A 16,494-nucleotide genomic window follows, 5' to 3' on the forward strand; every position below is an offset into this window, starting at 1 on the left:
TGCTGACTTTCATATCAATTCTAAATTCCAATCCTTGGCTTCTATAGAATTTCGCCATGAGAACCCATCATGTTTCTTGTCAACTAATGTCATTAACTAAAATCTAAATTAATATTTAACTATAATAAATACTGAACAAGTATATTTCATTCAATATAAATTTAACTAAATGGAAAAATATGCTCATATTTTAAAGCAGGTCAGCTAATATTTATCAAAATTAATAGCAAAATTCAACAAATCCTCCCCTTCTAATTCTGAGCTCTCTAGATATCTAAAGCAATCTCCTTGGGGGTGAAAATGGTTAACCCACGGGCTACTGACTGGAGGCTGGAGTCCACAGAGCGCAGGGGAGAAGCGCAGCCTGGCAACGGCTGCAAGCGCAGCCACGGAGGACATTCTGGAGCACAGTTCTGACATGCAGGGCACCCTGAATCAGTGTCAACTCAATGCTAGCTGACTAATCTGATATCTGCTTCTCTGATTTTAAACCAACAAACGAATCTTTGATGTAGTTTTTTTTACCCTCCCACTTCTGCTCTTCTGTATGACAAGCTTACAAAACATTTCAAATTGAAAAAGAAAAAAGGGGGTAAAAAAGCCAAGTAATTATCCTATCTTCCAACTTACACACTTAACTGAGGAGGTCCAGGTTTCACCTGCTTGACAGGAAAACTACTTTGAACAATTGTTCTAATTGCCCTGAAGAAAAGACAAATATAAAGGAAATTTAATACATTATAAATATGACTTCAATCATTTCTTCAAGTATGCTTTCGATCTGCATTATAAATTATTTGAAGTTTTAATTAGTACATGTTACAAGGCACCTGTGATTTGTTTTTTCCTTTTGGAAGAATGCTATTCTTTTTTTTTTTTTGGAAGAATGCTATTCTTATCTATGCAGCCAAAGACACTTTCTCCATCCTCAGACACACAGTTCCCAAGATCCCCTGAGAGATCTCTGCAACAGAAGGAGCCCATCCACAGGACGCCCTGGGAAAGCACTGCCCAACTAGAGAAGCCACACACATATCTGGCTGTACGCAATATTTACCATCGATTGTACAGCAGGACAGCCATGGCAGTGGTCGGAGGCAGAGTGGCCAGATCCAAGGCTACATGCTTTGTCCCGGGAGGAACTTTACTGATACAGAGCAGTTCATTGAGCAGCATATTCAACACTGGAACAGACAGGCTTAACCCGGAAGGCAAACAGAAAAGGAAAGCAAAAAACAGTTAATTCAGTATCTTCACTGATAGCAATCAAGTGGCTAAAATAACTCAATCTTCAGGGTCGTTTTATGACTCTGAAATTTAGCAACTTACCCCAAAATAATTACACTGAAAAAATTAACTTGAACGGTGTATTGTGGAAACATGTGAACATACACAAAAGATAAAGGAGCCCCAAGTAACACAATGATTAAGCTTGGCTGCTAACTGAAAGTTCAGTGGTTCAAACCATCCAGCAGTTCTTGGGAGAAATGACCTGGCAATCATCTACTGTTAAGATTAAAAAAACAAAACCAAGAAACTGCGTTCAAGTAATTCCAACTTGGCGACCCTACAGGTGTAGAACCTAGAAAAATCCTCTGGGGCAGTTCAACTGTCAAGGGGGTCACTGTGAGTGACTTGACAGCACACAACAATAACAAGAGAATAAACTGCAATCTACTCATCATCCAGCTTCAATTAGTCTTCTGTCATCTACACCCTCACCCACTTCCCTCCTTTCTACATGATTTTGAAGCAAATCCTCAATATTTAATCACTTCTTCTATAAATATTTCAGAATATATCCAAAGGAGCCCTGATGGTGTAGTGGTTACAAGCTGGGCTGCAATCTAAAAAGTCAGCACTCAGTCATGAGAAAAGATGGGCTTCCTACCCTCATCAAGGTGACAGGCTCAGAAACTTCCAGGGCAGCTCTACCCTGTCCTACCTACAGGGTCGCCGAGTCAGCATAAACCTGAAGGCAGTGAGAACGAAACAATTCAAAGTGTCAAAGCTGAACTAAACCACAATCCTAGCTTCAAAATTAATAATGAAGACTAAATATACAACTATTGTTCAATTTCCCAATTGGCACATATACATACTTGTAAAATATATTGCTATTTGACCTCTCGAGTCTCCCATCAGTTATAAGATAAAGCACATGAATACTATGAATAGGAACCCTCCTAAGTACTAAAGAATAAAATGAGTTGTTTTCCCTCTTTTCTAATTCAAATGTTTACAGTTGGAGAATATGTAGTGAAAAGGGTTTTGTTTTGTTTATTACAAGTAGTAAACAAAGAACAAAACTAGTAAAACTCTTTGGGATATAACCTAGCACTATGGATCATGTGCCTTAAAAATGCTTTGGCAAAACCCAGCGCTCTTGAAATCTATACCAAGGGAGGGTATAACTCAAAACATAAAACAAACATACAGCTTACTGGCAAAGATATTTAAGGTCCTGTAGTGTAGTGGTTACACACTGGGCTGCTAATGGCAAAGTCAGCAGTTCAATACGGTAACTATTCCGAGGGCGAAGGACGAGACTTTCTACTCTCATAAAGTCCAGTCTTAGAGATCCCAAGGCTGTCCTACAAAGTCGCTGTGAGTCAGAATCAACCTGCTGGGAGTTTCGTGACTTATAATAGTTAAAAAACTGGAAGCAAACTTAATTACTGTCAATAGAGACAAATTTAATAATTTATCTTTACAAGGGAGTAATTTGCAAAACATGAAATGATTTCATATTTAGTAATATGCCGTTAAGTGGGGGAAAAAAACAAAAATAAAAATAGAATACAAGGTATGATCACATTATTTAAAAATATGTCAAGAAAAAAATACACAAAGCATTTAAAATATTTCTCCTCTATTTCATATTTTATCTATCCATTCAAATGTCCTACAGCAAATAGGTTTTTCTTCTTCATTATAAGGGACTGAAAATAAAGTATATTCTAAACAAAGCCTTGAAAGTATTTATTTTTAAAGAAAAAAGCATTTATTCTAATAGCAATTTTAATAACTTGGGAGATCCTGATTGCTTTTTTATCAATAAAATTAGGAAAATTAGTCCATGGTAAATCATCCATAATATGCAAAACTCATCATTTTTATTCATTTTCTTCAGATATGAAAACAGAAGTGTTTTTTTTTCTCAAATTGAGGAATTTTGTCTATTTACTACATCAAAAAAAGTAATAAGAAAAATAAAACATTAACTGCCTAATCACTAACATTATTTATGGTTTAAAAGAATATTTAGCTCAGAGCTTAAAATTGGATCAATACTACTTACAAATAAAATGACCACAACCGCTTTTCAGTCATGCTGTATTTTGGGGCCATGTAAATTCATCTAGTATTCATATGCTTTATAACTTTTGGAAAAATACTTACATATTTTATTAAAAACACACAGAAAGATCATTTTTATCTGAAGGGCATTAGTGTGGAAAAAGATTTTATAAATTCATATAGAAACCAAAACAAACCCATTGTCCATCAAGCGGATTCCAACGCATGAGGACGCTACATGGTTTCTGAGGCTTTAAATCATTACAGGGACAGTCTCATCCTTCCACCAAGCAACAAGTGGTGGGTTTGAACTGTTGACTGCATTAGCAGCTGAAGAGCTAACCCACAGCACTAAATAAAACTTCAAAATATGTGGAATTACCCAAGACATCCAAACAGTACTTCAAATGCAACACTTTAAAATCATGGATACCTTTTCTCTAATACGTCCAAGTCCCACTTCAAATGTGCAGCAACTTTAAGAGCCAGTAATTTTAAGATGCGATTTCTCTTGTTATCAGGTGGAGGCTGCACCTGGTTTTGCTCGTTGACTGAAGGTTTGGAAGCTTGCTCCAAAAACTGAACGATAAGTTGAACTGGTGCAGGATCTAAGGTGTGGGGAGGAAAAAAAATCCTGAAGTTAAGTTTTAACACAAAAGGATTTACTTGTATTTTAGTTGTCCCTGTTTTGCCACAGGAAGACTCCACACTGCTGAGACCTTACAATGACTGAGGAATGGCTGATAAGAATCTTGCCCTCCGGTAAAGAACAGAGAGAGTGAAGAAAGCCCTTTACCTGGTAGAACATTTGCCTGAACGTGCCACCTAATGCTATAGATTTCAAGTAGCCAATGCCAATTAGAGAAGAGAGGTGCAGGCTTGAGAAATACTGTTTTGACACTTCATAATGGGACCGTGCTCATTACCTCTCTGCACCTGTTTTCTCCCAAGGGAAAAGGGAGCACGGGGCCACCAACCTCAGTGGATGTGAACCTCAGATGTGAAGCCCTGAGGACCGTGCCTGGCACCCAGAAAGCACTCAACATGCGTTTGTTAAAAGGAATGAATTAAAATGGCACAATGTGGGTGCTAAAACTACTCAATACAACAAACACTACAATAACCACACACAGTCGGGTACCATAGGACTGCACAAGCCTTATTTGAATTTGCAAATGCAAGCAGCCTACATGCTGGTACCTCTGTCCCCAATACCACCACAAAACTGGTATATTAATCATGATCATCAGAATGCAATAGCCATCTGGTAATTGTTTCAGCATTTCCTGCTAGCCAAGATTTCCTTACTTAATTTGCGCTGTTAATGAGAGTCGGTGAAATCTCATTGAGTAACAAATGCGTCAAATAAGAACCTAAGAGAAAACTATTTCGTATCAGGATAGCATTACAAGAGCTGACTTTTCCCCTTTCCCCAAATGTATACCAGCCCGAGTTCAGTAAGTTGAAGGGTTCCGATTCCGCCGGGGCTAAAACGCCCAAAGGGCCCACCGGCCCGGGGGCTTCCGGGCCCGGCCCCAGGGGTGGGGCTGGTTTTGTTGTTCTTCGCCGGGGACAGGTGCTCGGACACGGCCGGGAGCCTCGGCCAGCGCACGGCGCGGTCCGTGCCCCGACGGGCCGGAGCTGCGGGGCTGCGAACGGTCCGGGGCGGGCGGCGAGGCAGCGGCACGCGCGGCGCTTACCCGGGCAGGGCTTGCGCAGATGCTTCTCCAGCAGCGACTCCTCCAGCAGGAACTCGAACCAGCAGGTCTGCGGCGGGGTGCAGGGCCGGCTGGAGGTGGCCGCCTCCCGGTCCGCCGCCTCCGCGCTCATCCTGCCCCCGCCGCCACTGCCCCCAGGGACGTTTCCCGGCTCCAACCTGGCACTCGGACGCGGGCCGGGGCCTGGGAGGTGCGGGACGGCCTGCAAGGAGGCCGCTGGGAGCTCTAGCGCGAACGCACTCGGAACGTCCCCGAAACCCACTCAGCTCAAAATGGCGACGTAGCGCCGCCAGCTCGGACGCCCCGGCTCCGCCTCCCTGCAACCGCCGCCGGGCCTCTAGACCAATCGCCGTGCAAACTCGACGGGAGGAAGGCGGGGCCTCCGCCGACCACGCCTCCAGGTTGCTATGGGAGACGGCTCCCTTAAAAGCTGTCTCAGGTGCGCTTTTCTTCCAACGTTGGAGTATCTACGGGAAAAAAAGACCACATCTAGACACGCAACGGGCTTCGCGGTCTTCTCGTAACCAGTAAACGTGGCAGGTCTGTGACCCAGTTGAAGTCTCTTCAGGGACTGCAATCCCGCCATTTCTAAGATTTTCCTCCAGGAGGTCCCTTCTGCGGGTGCTACCCGCTGCGGTCTCTGGCTGCGGAACCCAAATGATAGCCTACAGTGAAATCCAGTCTCTGCTGCTTCTCAGAACTCTCAATATTTAGCACCTAGTTAGTCTTTCTGACAACCGCGGCTAAAGATATTGCTAAGCCCACATTTACCTCCATTTCTGCTGGCACAAGGATGTACAGAATCGGAAACACTAGCTAGGACTGCTCTGGTCGGAAATGACCTGCAGTAGGCTGTTAAACCGCAAGGTGAGCAATTTGAAACCATCAGGACCAGTTCGACTTGTTCTATAGGGCCCAGTCGCTATGAACAACTTGACAGCAGTGAGATTTTTTGAGTCAGAATCAACTCCATGACAGTTGGGTTATGAGTTTTCAACTAATCCTCTTGATGTCCCTGCTGGAAATGTTAACACCATTTTACATTTACCTGCATTCTATAATGTTCTTGTATTTTTTAATATGATTAACAAGTGGTTAAAATTGCACGCGCACAGAGTCTTCAAAGATTGTGCAAGCCTTAGAGTTCATGACGTCTAGCACATTTGGATAGTTTAACTTTCCTGAGGCGCAGTGGTAAAGCCCTAGACTGCTAAAGGAAAGATCAGTGGTAAGTCTACCAGCTGCTGCTCTAAACTCACCAGTCTCTGCACAGAGAGGACTTGACAGAGAAGGGTCCCCTAGGGGTATGGACGGAAGGTGGACCACACCTGTGACCTGGTGACCGAGGAGATGACACCAAAATAAGTGTCTATAATTTTGTGCAGTCATAGCAAAATTTTATTAACTTTTATTAAAATATCACTCATTACAATGAAAACATTGTCCTAAACCCCAGCTCACAAGTACTAATACTGGTATACACAAAGGGCTAAAACTATGCCAATTTATTTTTTGAACCTTAAAAGCCAGGATCTGATTAGAACTGGATCAGTAACTTTTTTTGAGAATTTAAAAAGAAAATTTTACGTTTTTTTACATACTTCAGAATCATTTTATAAAACAATTTTGTTAATTTTTACATGAGCTGCATACTGAGAATAAAGCTATGTCTGGAGTAAAACTTTTTTTTGTACCAAGATAAGCTGGCATTATTATAACATGTCTGAACAGGATCTAGTTTGAGACACAAAGGATAAAAGTTTGAAAATATACCTTCTAAGAGCATAATTAATTCTGTTAGAATTGAAGCATGAACAAAGATCAAGTTTAATAAAGTTAGATGAACGAATGATGAAATAATTGATGCTTTATGAAGATGGGAACAGCCCAAGATAATCAGCAATTTATAAATTGATTACTCATTTTACGCAGGGCCATGACAATGTTAAAGATGAAACCTACAATGGAAGACTATCCACATCAATTTTCAAGAAAATCTGTCGCTGGGCTAATTGAAGAGAACCAACAATGAAAGTCAAAACTATAGTTACACCATAGGCAACTGAACTGGTTCAGTTTACACATTCTGACTGGAAAATTAAAGTTTAGCCAAGTTTCTGCTTGATAAGTACCAAAACTACGGCACATAGATCAGCTGCAAACAAGCAGAACATTCCATGGGAATTTTAAAGAAGTGGGGGTAAGATTCTGAAGCACTTCTTAAAAAAACTGTAATAGATGAAACAGGGCTGAAAAAGCAGTCAAAGCCATGGCTACTAAGAGGTGGGAATGGTCCAATGAAAAAGCAGACCAAAAAAAAGAAAAAGCAGACCAATCAAGGCTGAAGGTCATGGCCAACAGTTTTTCGGGGCTGCTTAAGTTAGTGGTTCTCAACCTTCCTAATGCCACGACCCTTTAACAGTTCATGTTGTGGTGACCCCCAACCATAAAATTATTTTCATTGCTACTTCATAACTGTAATTTTTGCTGTTGACTCAAATATCTGATATGCAGGATGTATTTTGTTACAAACTGAACGTAATTAAAGCATACTGATTCATCACACAAAAAATGTAATTATACAGTGTGAAATATTTATTTCTAATGACAAATAAATGAAAACTTGTCTTAAAGCATGGTATATAGCATAGGTTAACAGTCATCACACCAGGCCCTCGAATGTGGGCATATCTGCATGAGTGCAGACCTGCCTGTAGACGCATAGAGGAACGGTTTGTTTCTTAAGACCATCAGAAATGTGTTTTCCGATGGTCATACGTGAGCCTTATGAAAGGGTCATTCAACCCCCAAAGAGGTTGAGACCCACAAGTTGAGAACCGCTGGCTTAAGGTCTTTTGTTTGTTGACTTTCTAGAGCAGGGTGCTCACACTTTTTCAGCATGTGAACTACTTATAAAATGATCAAGTCAAAATGATCTACCAACTACAAAAATGCAGAACATATTTATTTTTATTTATTACCTTTATTCATAAATACACTGAGAATTCTTTATATGTACAATGTATGTCTATGTACCTTGCATAACCGCATGAGTCCATGTTGCACAAAACACAACTATGCACATTTTTTGCCATTACTTGAGTTTACTCTGATGACTTGTACTGAATGGCATGAGCCAGGGATACATAGTCCGGACAGTAGCTGCTGACAGCCAGCCTCAAGCACACTTCCGAATGATCATCAGTCATGGTGGAACGGTACTTGGACTTAATGATCTTTATGTGGGAAAAGGCTGACTCACATAAATAAGGAGAGCCGGATAATGCAGTCAAGGAGGTAGCACATTTTCTCATGTCTGGGTATTTTCCCTCTGCGAGTAAGTTCCAGAACTGTTCCTGCGCTCTGGACTTCAGCGGAAGGGCGGCTTAGTGTCAACATCTCCCATTCCATATGAAAGTGATGCATTTTTGTCTTACTTGGTCCAGCTTCTCCCCCTCATTTTAATACCCTTTCTTACGTTTAAGAGGAAAAAAAAAAAGGTTGAAAAATTGGCAATAACTTAAGCTTGTCAGTTTTGCTGCACTTAGCACAGCTGTTTGCGCATGCATTTGACACCTAAGATTGCATCTGATTTGCTGTGCTGTATATTGACAGAATTAATGATAGGCTTACGTCTATTTTTTAATGCCATGCGATCTACCCGCAATATATTTGCGATCAACTAGTAGATTGCGATCAACGTATTGAGCACCCCTGTTCTAGAGGGTCACAGAACAGTAGCATTGCTAATTATGAGAGTATTTTGAGAAAGTTAGTCAAACTCTTAGCAGGAAAGAATGCCTGGGAAATCTTCAGCAGTTTCCCCACAGTGCTTCTGCTCATACCTCCCATCAGACAGGAGATTTTGTGATAATTTTGACAGGAAACCATTAGGCATCATCCTCATAGTACTCAATTGCTTTCTAACTTATTTAATCTTGAAAAGTCTTTTAAAGGCATCCATTTTAATTCAGTTAATACAGTAAAAACGACTGCATTGGCATGGTGAAATTCCCAGGACCATTCATTCTTTAGGGATGGACTAGATTTGGCTGGTATCATTGCTTACACAAGTATCTTGACCCAGATAGACCTTATGTTGAAAAACGTATTATTTTTATTGTTTACCCTTTCATGCACTTTTTGAAGTGCCCCCTCATAAAATCTAAGATGACAGTAAAGCAATCACACCTCCTGGAATGGAACAGAAGTGTTAGAGGTGCTCACTCATCTCTGCCAAGAAATTTGGAAGAGGGTTATCTGGCCAAGTGATAGGAAAAAAAACGTAGTTGTTCCCATTCCAAAGGAATGTGATGCAACAGAATGTGGAAATTATCACGTGCAAGCAAAATTTTGCTGAAAGTAACTAAAATGCAGCACACATTGACAGGGAACTGTGGCAACTTCAAGCTGGATTCAAAAGAGGGCGTGGAATGAAGGATATCAGTGGTGATACCTGATGGGTCTTGGCTGCAAGGAGAACCTACCAGAAAGATGCTTACTTGTACTTCATTTACTGTGCAAAAGCATTCAATTGTGTGGATCCTAACAAGTTTTAGATAACATTCCAAAGAATGAGAATTCCAGAATACTCCATTGTGCTCCTGTGGAACTTTACAGAGACCATGAGGCAGTTGTTTGAACTTAACAAAGGAATACTGTGTGATTTAAAATCAAGGTAAGTATGTGTTTAAGTTGTACCACAATAATTACAATTTAAAATTTCTTTCAACAGACTAGCCAAGTGAATCCAGAAACATATAAAAAAGATTATACAATATGATCAAGTAGGATTAAAAAGTATGAAAAAGTAGGAATGCAAGATTGTTCAGCAGTCAAAATCAATTGTTAGTTTGTAAGTCTCAATAGTTAAAGTATTTGACTAAATCCAACACACTCTCATGATTAAAAACAATCAACCTGGGAGGGTGGGGGAAGAAGGGGAAAATGAGGCACTGATACCAAGAGCTCAAGTAGAAAGAAATTCTTTTGAAAAGGATGGCAACAAATGTACAAATGTGCTTGACAACAAGGACGTATGAATTGTCATAAGAGCTGTTAAGAGCCCCCAACAAAATGATTACAAAACAAAACAACCAACCAACAAGGAATGGGGAACTTCCTCAGTCAGATAAAAGGAGAGCTACAAAAAAACTCACTGTTGATATCGTACTGGTAGAAGACTGAAAGTTCCTTTCTGCTTAAGGTCAGGAACAAGACAAGGATGTGCACTTTCACCAATTCTAACTTATGTATGGGAGTTCTAATCAGAGCAATTAGGCAAAAAAAAAAAAAAAACGCCCACAGAAAAAAAACCGAAAAAAACGAAAAAAAGAATATCCAAAAGCACAGAAGATAAGATGTTTATAAAGCCCTAAAAAGCTACAAAAACCAATTAGAATCAGTCATTAAGTTCAGCAAGTTTGTTGGACACTGGATCACTATAACAAAAATCAGGGTAGCCTGGTAGTGTTTAAGCAATTGACTGTAAATGAAAAGATTAGTGGTTTAAACCTATCAGTTGTTCCACAGCAAGAAAAACTTGGCCATCTTTTCCTGTAAAGGGGATAGCCCAGGTACAGTCACTAGAAAAGTGTGGCAGTTACTCAAAACACTAAAAACACACCTACCATTTGATTCAGCAATACCATGCATACGTAGGTACACACCCAAAAGACTTGAAAGTAGACTCAGACACAGGCTTTATATAATGATGTTCACTGAAGTACTATTCACAGTAGTCAAAAGATAGAAACAACCTACCTGTCCATCACCAGGTAGATGGAAAACAAAATGTGGTACATACATACAATGGAATACTTCTCCGCCAGAAATAAATGAAGTCTTGATACATGCTATCATGTGGATGCGACCGGAAAGCGTTATACTGACACAGGACAAATACTGCATGGCTTCACATATCAAAAGACGAGGCAAATGTGTAGAACGCAAAGTTTATAGTGGTTTCTTGAGGAGGTGGGGAGAAGACAATGGTGACAGAACTATTATTAAAAGTAAGGCTGCACAATTATTTTAATTTCTATCAAATTGTACAACTTAAAAAAGTTGAATTGGCAGCATTTCTGATATATTTGTGAAAAAGAATATAGGTTCTTAGGCTGCTTACGTACATTCAAACACCTCATGGGGTGTATTTTCTTGGGACATCACAGTTGATTGGCCTACTATTAGATTTAGTGCTTTTGTTCTACCTCCTAGTTAGATGCATAGTGCCCTGGGTCTTAGAATCATGAGACCACCCAAGGCCCAACAATTAATCTCTCTTCACCTGGAACAACAGAGAATAAAGGAGCATCAGAGAGAAGAGGAAGATAAAAAATGCACGACCAACTGCATCTATAACCAACGGTCTTCCTTCCCTTGAGAACAGAACCGGATGGCGCTTGGCTACCATTACTGAACATTTTGATCAACGATTCCATAAAGAATCTGGATCAAAAGGGGAAAATATATGACCGAATTTCAAATGATCGTTAGCTGATACTTCCTGGAGTCATGGGAAGTGGATGAACCCCTGAAACTATTACTAAGTCATCTTTAAACCTTAAAACAAAAACATTCCCTGAAGTTGTGTTTAAAAGCAAATAATAATTAGCCTAATAAAAAAAGGTTTTCCTTAATCATTATGCTGTCTTGTGAAATATATAGGATCAAACTGAGAAAAGCAATTTGAAAGATTATATTAAAGCACAATTAAGAAAAGGTGAGCAATGTTTCACAACTGGAAAAATATAATCAATATCAATAAAGGGTACATACAGAAACTACTGAATCACGTCTTCTCAGCAGCAAACTAAATAAAATTATTAAAATTAGCAAACTAAATAAAATAAAACAAACAGATAACAGTCTATGGAAACTTAGGAGGCAGATGTGTCGTTTAAAATTGAGGCAAGTAGGAAGTAACTTGATGGTACATAACCACAACATATAAAAATCAATTTTATTTCAAATTGAACAAATCTGAAGATGAAATTAGGAAAATAATTACATTTACAATAGAATAAAAAATAAAGCTTAGGAATAATTTTAACCAAAGAAATATAAAAATTATATTTGGAAAACATTGTTGAAAGGAATTAAAGAACATTTAAATAATTTTAAAAGCATCCAATGTTCATAAACTGGAAGATTTAACATTGTTAAGATGACAATACCTCCCAAATTGATTCAAGCCAGTCCAAATCAGAATCCTAACAGATTTCTTATAAAAACTGACAACCAGATTATACAAATCATATGGAAATGCAAAGGATCCAGATTAGCCAAAAGAATCTTGGGGGAAAAAGAACAAAGAGGAAGACTTAAATTACCTTGATTTCAAAACTCACCAAAAGCCAGGGCAACCAAAACAGTGGGGGACTGACACAGGATAGACATTTAGATCAGTGTAATAAAGTCGGTAGTCCAGTAATAATGGTAAACTGATTTCAACAGGGTGCCAAAACGCCCAGTGGGGAGAAGATAACCTGTTTTACCAAGTGCTACTGAATCACCTGAGTAAACAACTACATGCAAAAGAATAAAATTGGGCTCTTACTCCACATATACAATTAATTAAAAATGAACCAAAGGACCACATGTAAGTGGTAAAACTAGAATAAAAATCTCTGAAGAAACCCCAAGGGTAAATGTTTATGATTTTTGGTTTGGCAATAGTCAAAAGCATAAGCAACTGAACTAAAAATAAGTAAAGTAGAAATTCATCAAATTAAAAACTAAAATGTTTTTAACCATTTACTATCGAAAGGGCAGCATTTACCCAAGGGCAAAGTTGAGAAGGGGCTGTGAGTTATCTAGACTATCCAATGAACTCTTACAACTCAATAATAAAAAGGCAATTCAAATTAAAAGCGGGCAAAAGAATGAAACAGATACGATCACAAAGATATACAAATAATGTGTCAATCAACATATCAAGGAAATGCAAATAGAAACCACAATGATAAACCACTTTACACACAAGGCTGGCTATAATTAAAAAGCACTGATGAGGCTGTGAAGAAATTGCAGCTCCTCTATCCTAACGTTTTGATGCAGCCATTTGAAAAGCAGAAACACCCCTATAATCCTGTAAAGACTAGTCTGGGAAACCCTATGGGGCAATTCCTCCATGTCCTATAGAATCGGTCTGAGTCAGGATTGACTCCATGCCACCTACCACTCCTCAGTGTCTCTTACAGAATTGCATATATAGTTAAATATGCCAACATGACAATGCTGCCAATGCTCAAAAAGCTCACTGCCATTGAGTCAATTATGGCTCACAGCTACCCTACAGGACAAAAAAGAACTGCCCTTGGGGTTTCCAAGACTGAATCGTTGTGAGTAGAAAGCTGGTGGTTTTGGACTGCTGATTCTGTGGTAAGACATCCAACACAAACCCTGCAGCATCACCAGAGCTGCTTGCTACCAATGCTAAAGACTTACGTAAACAGAAATGATGAAAATTAAGTTGCCTTCATGTTACATTTAGCAAATAGGATTCTAAAAACCTTTTAGCACTGTTTAAAAACCTTGATGGTCAGAAAACAGTTAAGTCAAATGTACTCTTTTTGTATTTTCCCTATAATTTTATTTAAAGTATTAACCCTAAATATTTGAAAGTTAACAAGTATCACTTGTATTTTCAGGGCTGTAACTCACACATATTGGGACCAAGGAGACTTAACAAGTTGGGCAAATAGAAAGTATACTGAGCTATGAATCAAGAAGCAGTTTTGAAAAAGGTTCTTAATTATATAGAATTCATAATATATGCCATTTGAGATTTGTGACTTTAAAATAATTTATTAAAAATTGACTTATACACAGGTTTGACATATCCCACCAATTTTATAAAAAGGCAAAACAAAAGGCACCAAAATATTTTAACATTTCAAAAATAAAGAGCCAAAATAACCAATCCCAAAAGCAAATAATTTCTATTTTCTTTCAGAAATTCAGTCAAGCTTTTGAATTTAAATTTTACACTAAGATAATACTTCAATTCAACTCATTTATTGGATGCTCACTCCAGTCATGGCGTAAGATGGAGGGATGATACGATCGATGACTGTTCATAATGCCCTTCAGGAAATTAATCATCTCTTTTATTCTTTCTTTTAAACATACTTTCTAGCTACAATTTGTTACATATTTTGACTTTCATTTCTGCTTTTCCTCTAGCCAATCTGAACCTGTGCAGAATAGCGCAACAGAACACTGAAACTACTGATGATTTAGTTTCTGAAAAAAGATGTCTTTCTTGGTAAAAAGTAATACTTAAAAAAAAAAGAAAAAGTAATGCTAAAACAGTTAATGTTGAAATATAATACATGCTCCCTAAGACTGTAAAACAGGTTCTACCAGCCTAACAAAAAGCACCAAGATATAGATATCGGAGCTGGAAAAAATATAAACCAGAAGAGAGTCAATGGTCATGTTCCTTATCAAGTTAAGTTTTATTTCTTGAGTTGTTTTTTTCTGGCATTTAAGGAGCTAAACAAGTGAATTTAGCATGCCAGAAATGCCATCTCAACTTTTTTGTTTTTGCCATGTCTACTTTGAACAAATACTTGCTTAATTATTAAAGTTAATAATAAAAAGGCCTAGTGATGATTCTTTATGCTAATTAATTAAAAGGTTATAAAATTTTTCATATGGAACAGAAAGAAATGTAAATGAAAGAATATTATCTTTTTAAAATGAAATCAATTTAGAAATAAATACGTTAAGGCACTTATTTCAATGGGTTTGCAACATCAAAGGCAGAATGTTTGTATTTCTTTGAAAGTCTTTTCACTCAAAAGCTATAAACTTTGATTTATACTAAAGCTATAATGTCAAACCTACTAGCCACCCTAATTTCCCTAAGTAGAGTTACTTGAAGAACTCTTCATGATTTGCTACTCCACACGTAAGGAGCTTAATCCAATGCTCCCACTCAGTTTCTCATGCTGCTGTTTTCACTACAGGGAAATACAAGCAAATATGCTCTCTAATAAGCAATACCATTTCTATAATAAACCTACATTCCCCTTTCCAACTACAGCTGAATGAAAAATTCATTACATAAAAACTTGAATTTCTCAAAAATCTCTTAATAAGCCAGCAGAAGCAAAAGCAACTTACTGATATAAAAAGTTAAAACTCATTTAGCACATGATAGCATAAATCAATAAGGACTTAGTTAAATCTTTCATTACAAAGTAGTGTGGTTTTATTTCATCCAAAATACGCAGCCTAACTTTTAAATTATACTGTTTGTTGTTCTTTTTAATTATATTGTTTTACATGTCTTAATCACAAGTACTTCTGTGACTGTTCACTGTGTTCTCAGATGGCTAAGGTGATATTTCCATAATGCCTGAAGAGAAATGCTGGTGACTCACTATTAAGACATAGAAAGTCAACCTGAAGGACACTGTCTACAGCTGTCTTAATATAGTTTAAAAATTGTATAAACCATGAAATGAGAACCAATGGAATATACAGATACATGACATTGCCACTAAACAATGCTCAAGCTCCAAAAGAGCAAAGAATTCTAGTGCTAGTGTAAAAATATGAATGTGCTTTTAGACTTTTAAATATATGTATATGTAACAAAATGAAAATGAAAGATACTCCCCTCTAGTGTAGTAATTTAGAGTACTGAAAATGTAAATTGTGTAGCACACTAACAAATGAAAATGTTGAGTACCAACTGCTAAGCAGGTACACAAAGTAAAACTAAGCAAGCGTCGCATCTTATTAAAATACATGTCTATCCCAAATCTCCACATAGTACCAAATTAATTACTTGGAATTTTAAAACATGATTAAAAATATGAAAATATTTCAAGGAATAGTTATTTAGATGATGAAATTGTTACAGATTTTCTCATAATTCTCATTTTGTTCTTAACGACTGCATCAGAGTTTCGTAAGTAACAGTACATGTGTTTTACATCTGTCTATATCTGCAGATGGTGTTGCTCATGTTGGTATACATACTATTTTGATAAATATTTAAATTTTTAACTTAATTGTTCAGTAGAAAACATATGAATGTATGAATCATATACTTCACATCCATATTTTTTAAAAACCCTGAACAAGATTCTTTCAAATATCCACTTTTAAAGATACAAAGGAAGCAATAGTTACTGCTTTATCATGATTAAATTGGTATCAAACTTAGGGGAAAATGAAAAAAACAAAACAAAAGCCTAACAATAGACAGTCACAAAATAACAAAATACAGTATGTCATACATTATGTTAGTTACTACGAAAGTGCCCACTTATAATATGCAGCAGATGATGAGACCAGTATCATGACAAATTTTTGGTGTTCTGAATACTGGATATATCTTTGTGTATATATATATTTTTAATTCACTTTCCTTTATATAACTTCTATTTTAATTTAAATGTTACATATTTTCAGCTAACATTTCAATTAGTTTTGTGATATTTCAATTCTATTATAA

The 16,494-nt window shown here is 37.6% G+C and overlaps 2 protein-coding genes across 2 annotated transcripts in view; both read right to left on the reverse strand.

Annotated features, from left to right (window-relative positions):
• The window catches only part of INTS8 (integrator complex subunit 8), a 44,392-nt gene extending 39,137 nt beyond the window's left edge, over window positions 1–5,255 (reverse strand). Inside the window, exons 1-4 of the mRNA XM_045287329.1 lie at window positions 5,001–5,255; window positions 3,734–3,908; window positions 1,058–1,198; window positions 631–702 (exon numbers count right to left, since the gene is read on the reverse strand). Coding sequence (XP_045143264.1) covers window positions 631–702; window positions 1,058–1,198; window positions 3,734–3,908; window positions 5,001–5,130 — 518 coding nt within the window. The 5' untranslated portion in view covers window positions 5,131–5,255. The remainder of the gene's footprint in view (window positions 1–630; window positions 703–1,057; window positions 1,199–3,733; window positions 3,909–5,000) is intronic.
• Window positions 5,256–5,280: 25 nt separating this feature from the next.
• DPY19L4 (dpy-19 like 4) overlaps window positions 5,281–16,494 on the reverse strand; it is a 68,258-nt gene continuing 57,044 nt past the window's right edge. The window contains exons 18-19 of the mRNA XM_045287339.1: window positions 5,399–5,485; window positions 5,281–5,355 (exon numbers count right to left, since the gene is read on the reverse strand). Of these exons, the coding sequence (XP_045143274.1) occupies window positions 5,281–5,355; window positions 5,399–5,485 (162 nt within the window). The remainder of the gene's footprint in view (window positions 5,356–5,398; window positions 5,486–16,494) is intronic.

The sequence above is a fragment of the Echinops telfairi genome, unplaced genomic scaffold (assembly GCF_000313985.2).
Source record: "Echinops telfairi isolate 266 unplaced genomic scaffold, ASM31398v2 ScPeMD7_1;HRSCAF=3_0, whole genome shotgun sequence".
Lineage (NCBI taxonomy): Eukaryota > Metazoa > Chordata > Mammalia > Afrosoricida > Tenrecidae > Echinops > Echinops telfairi.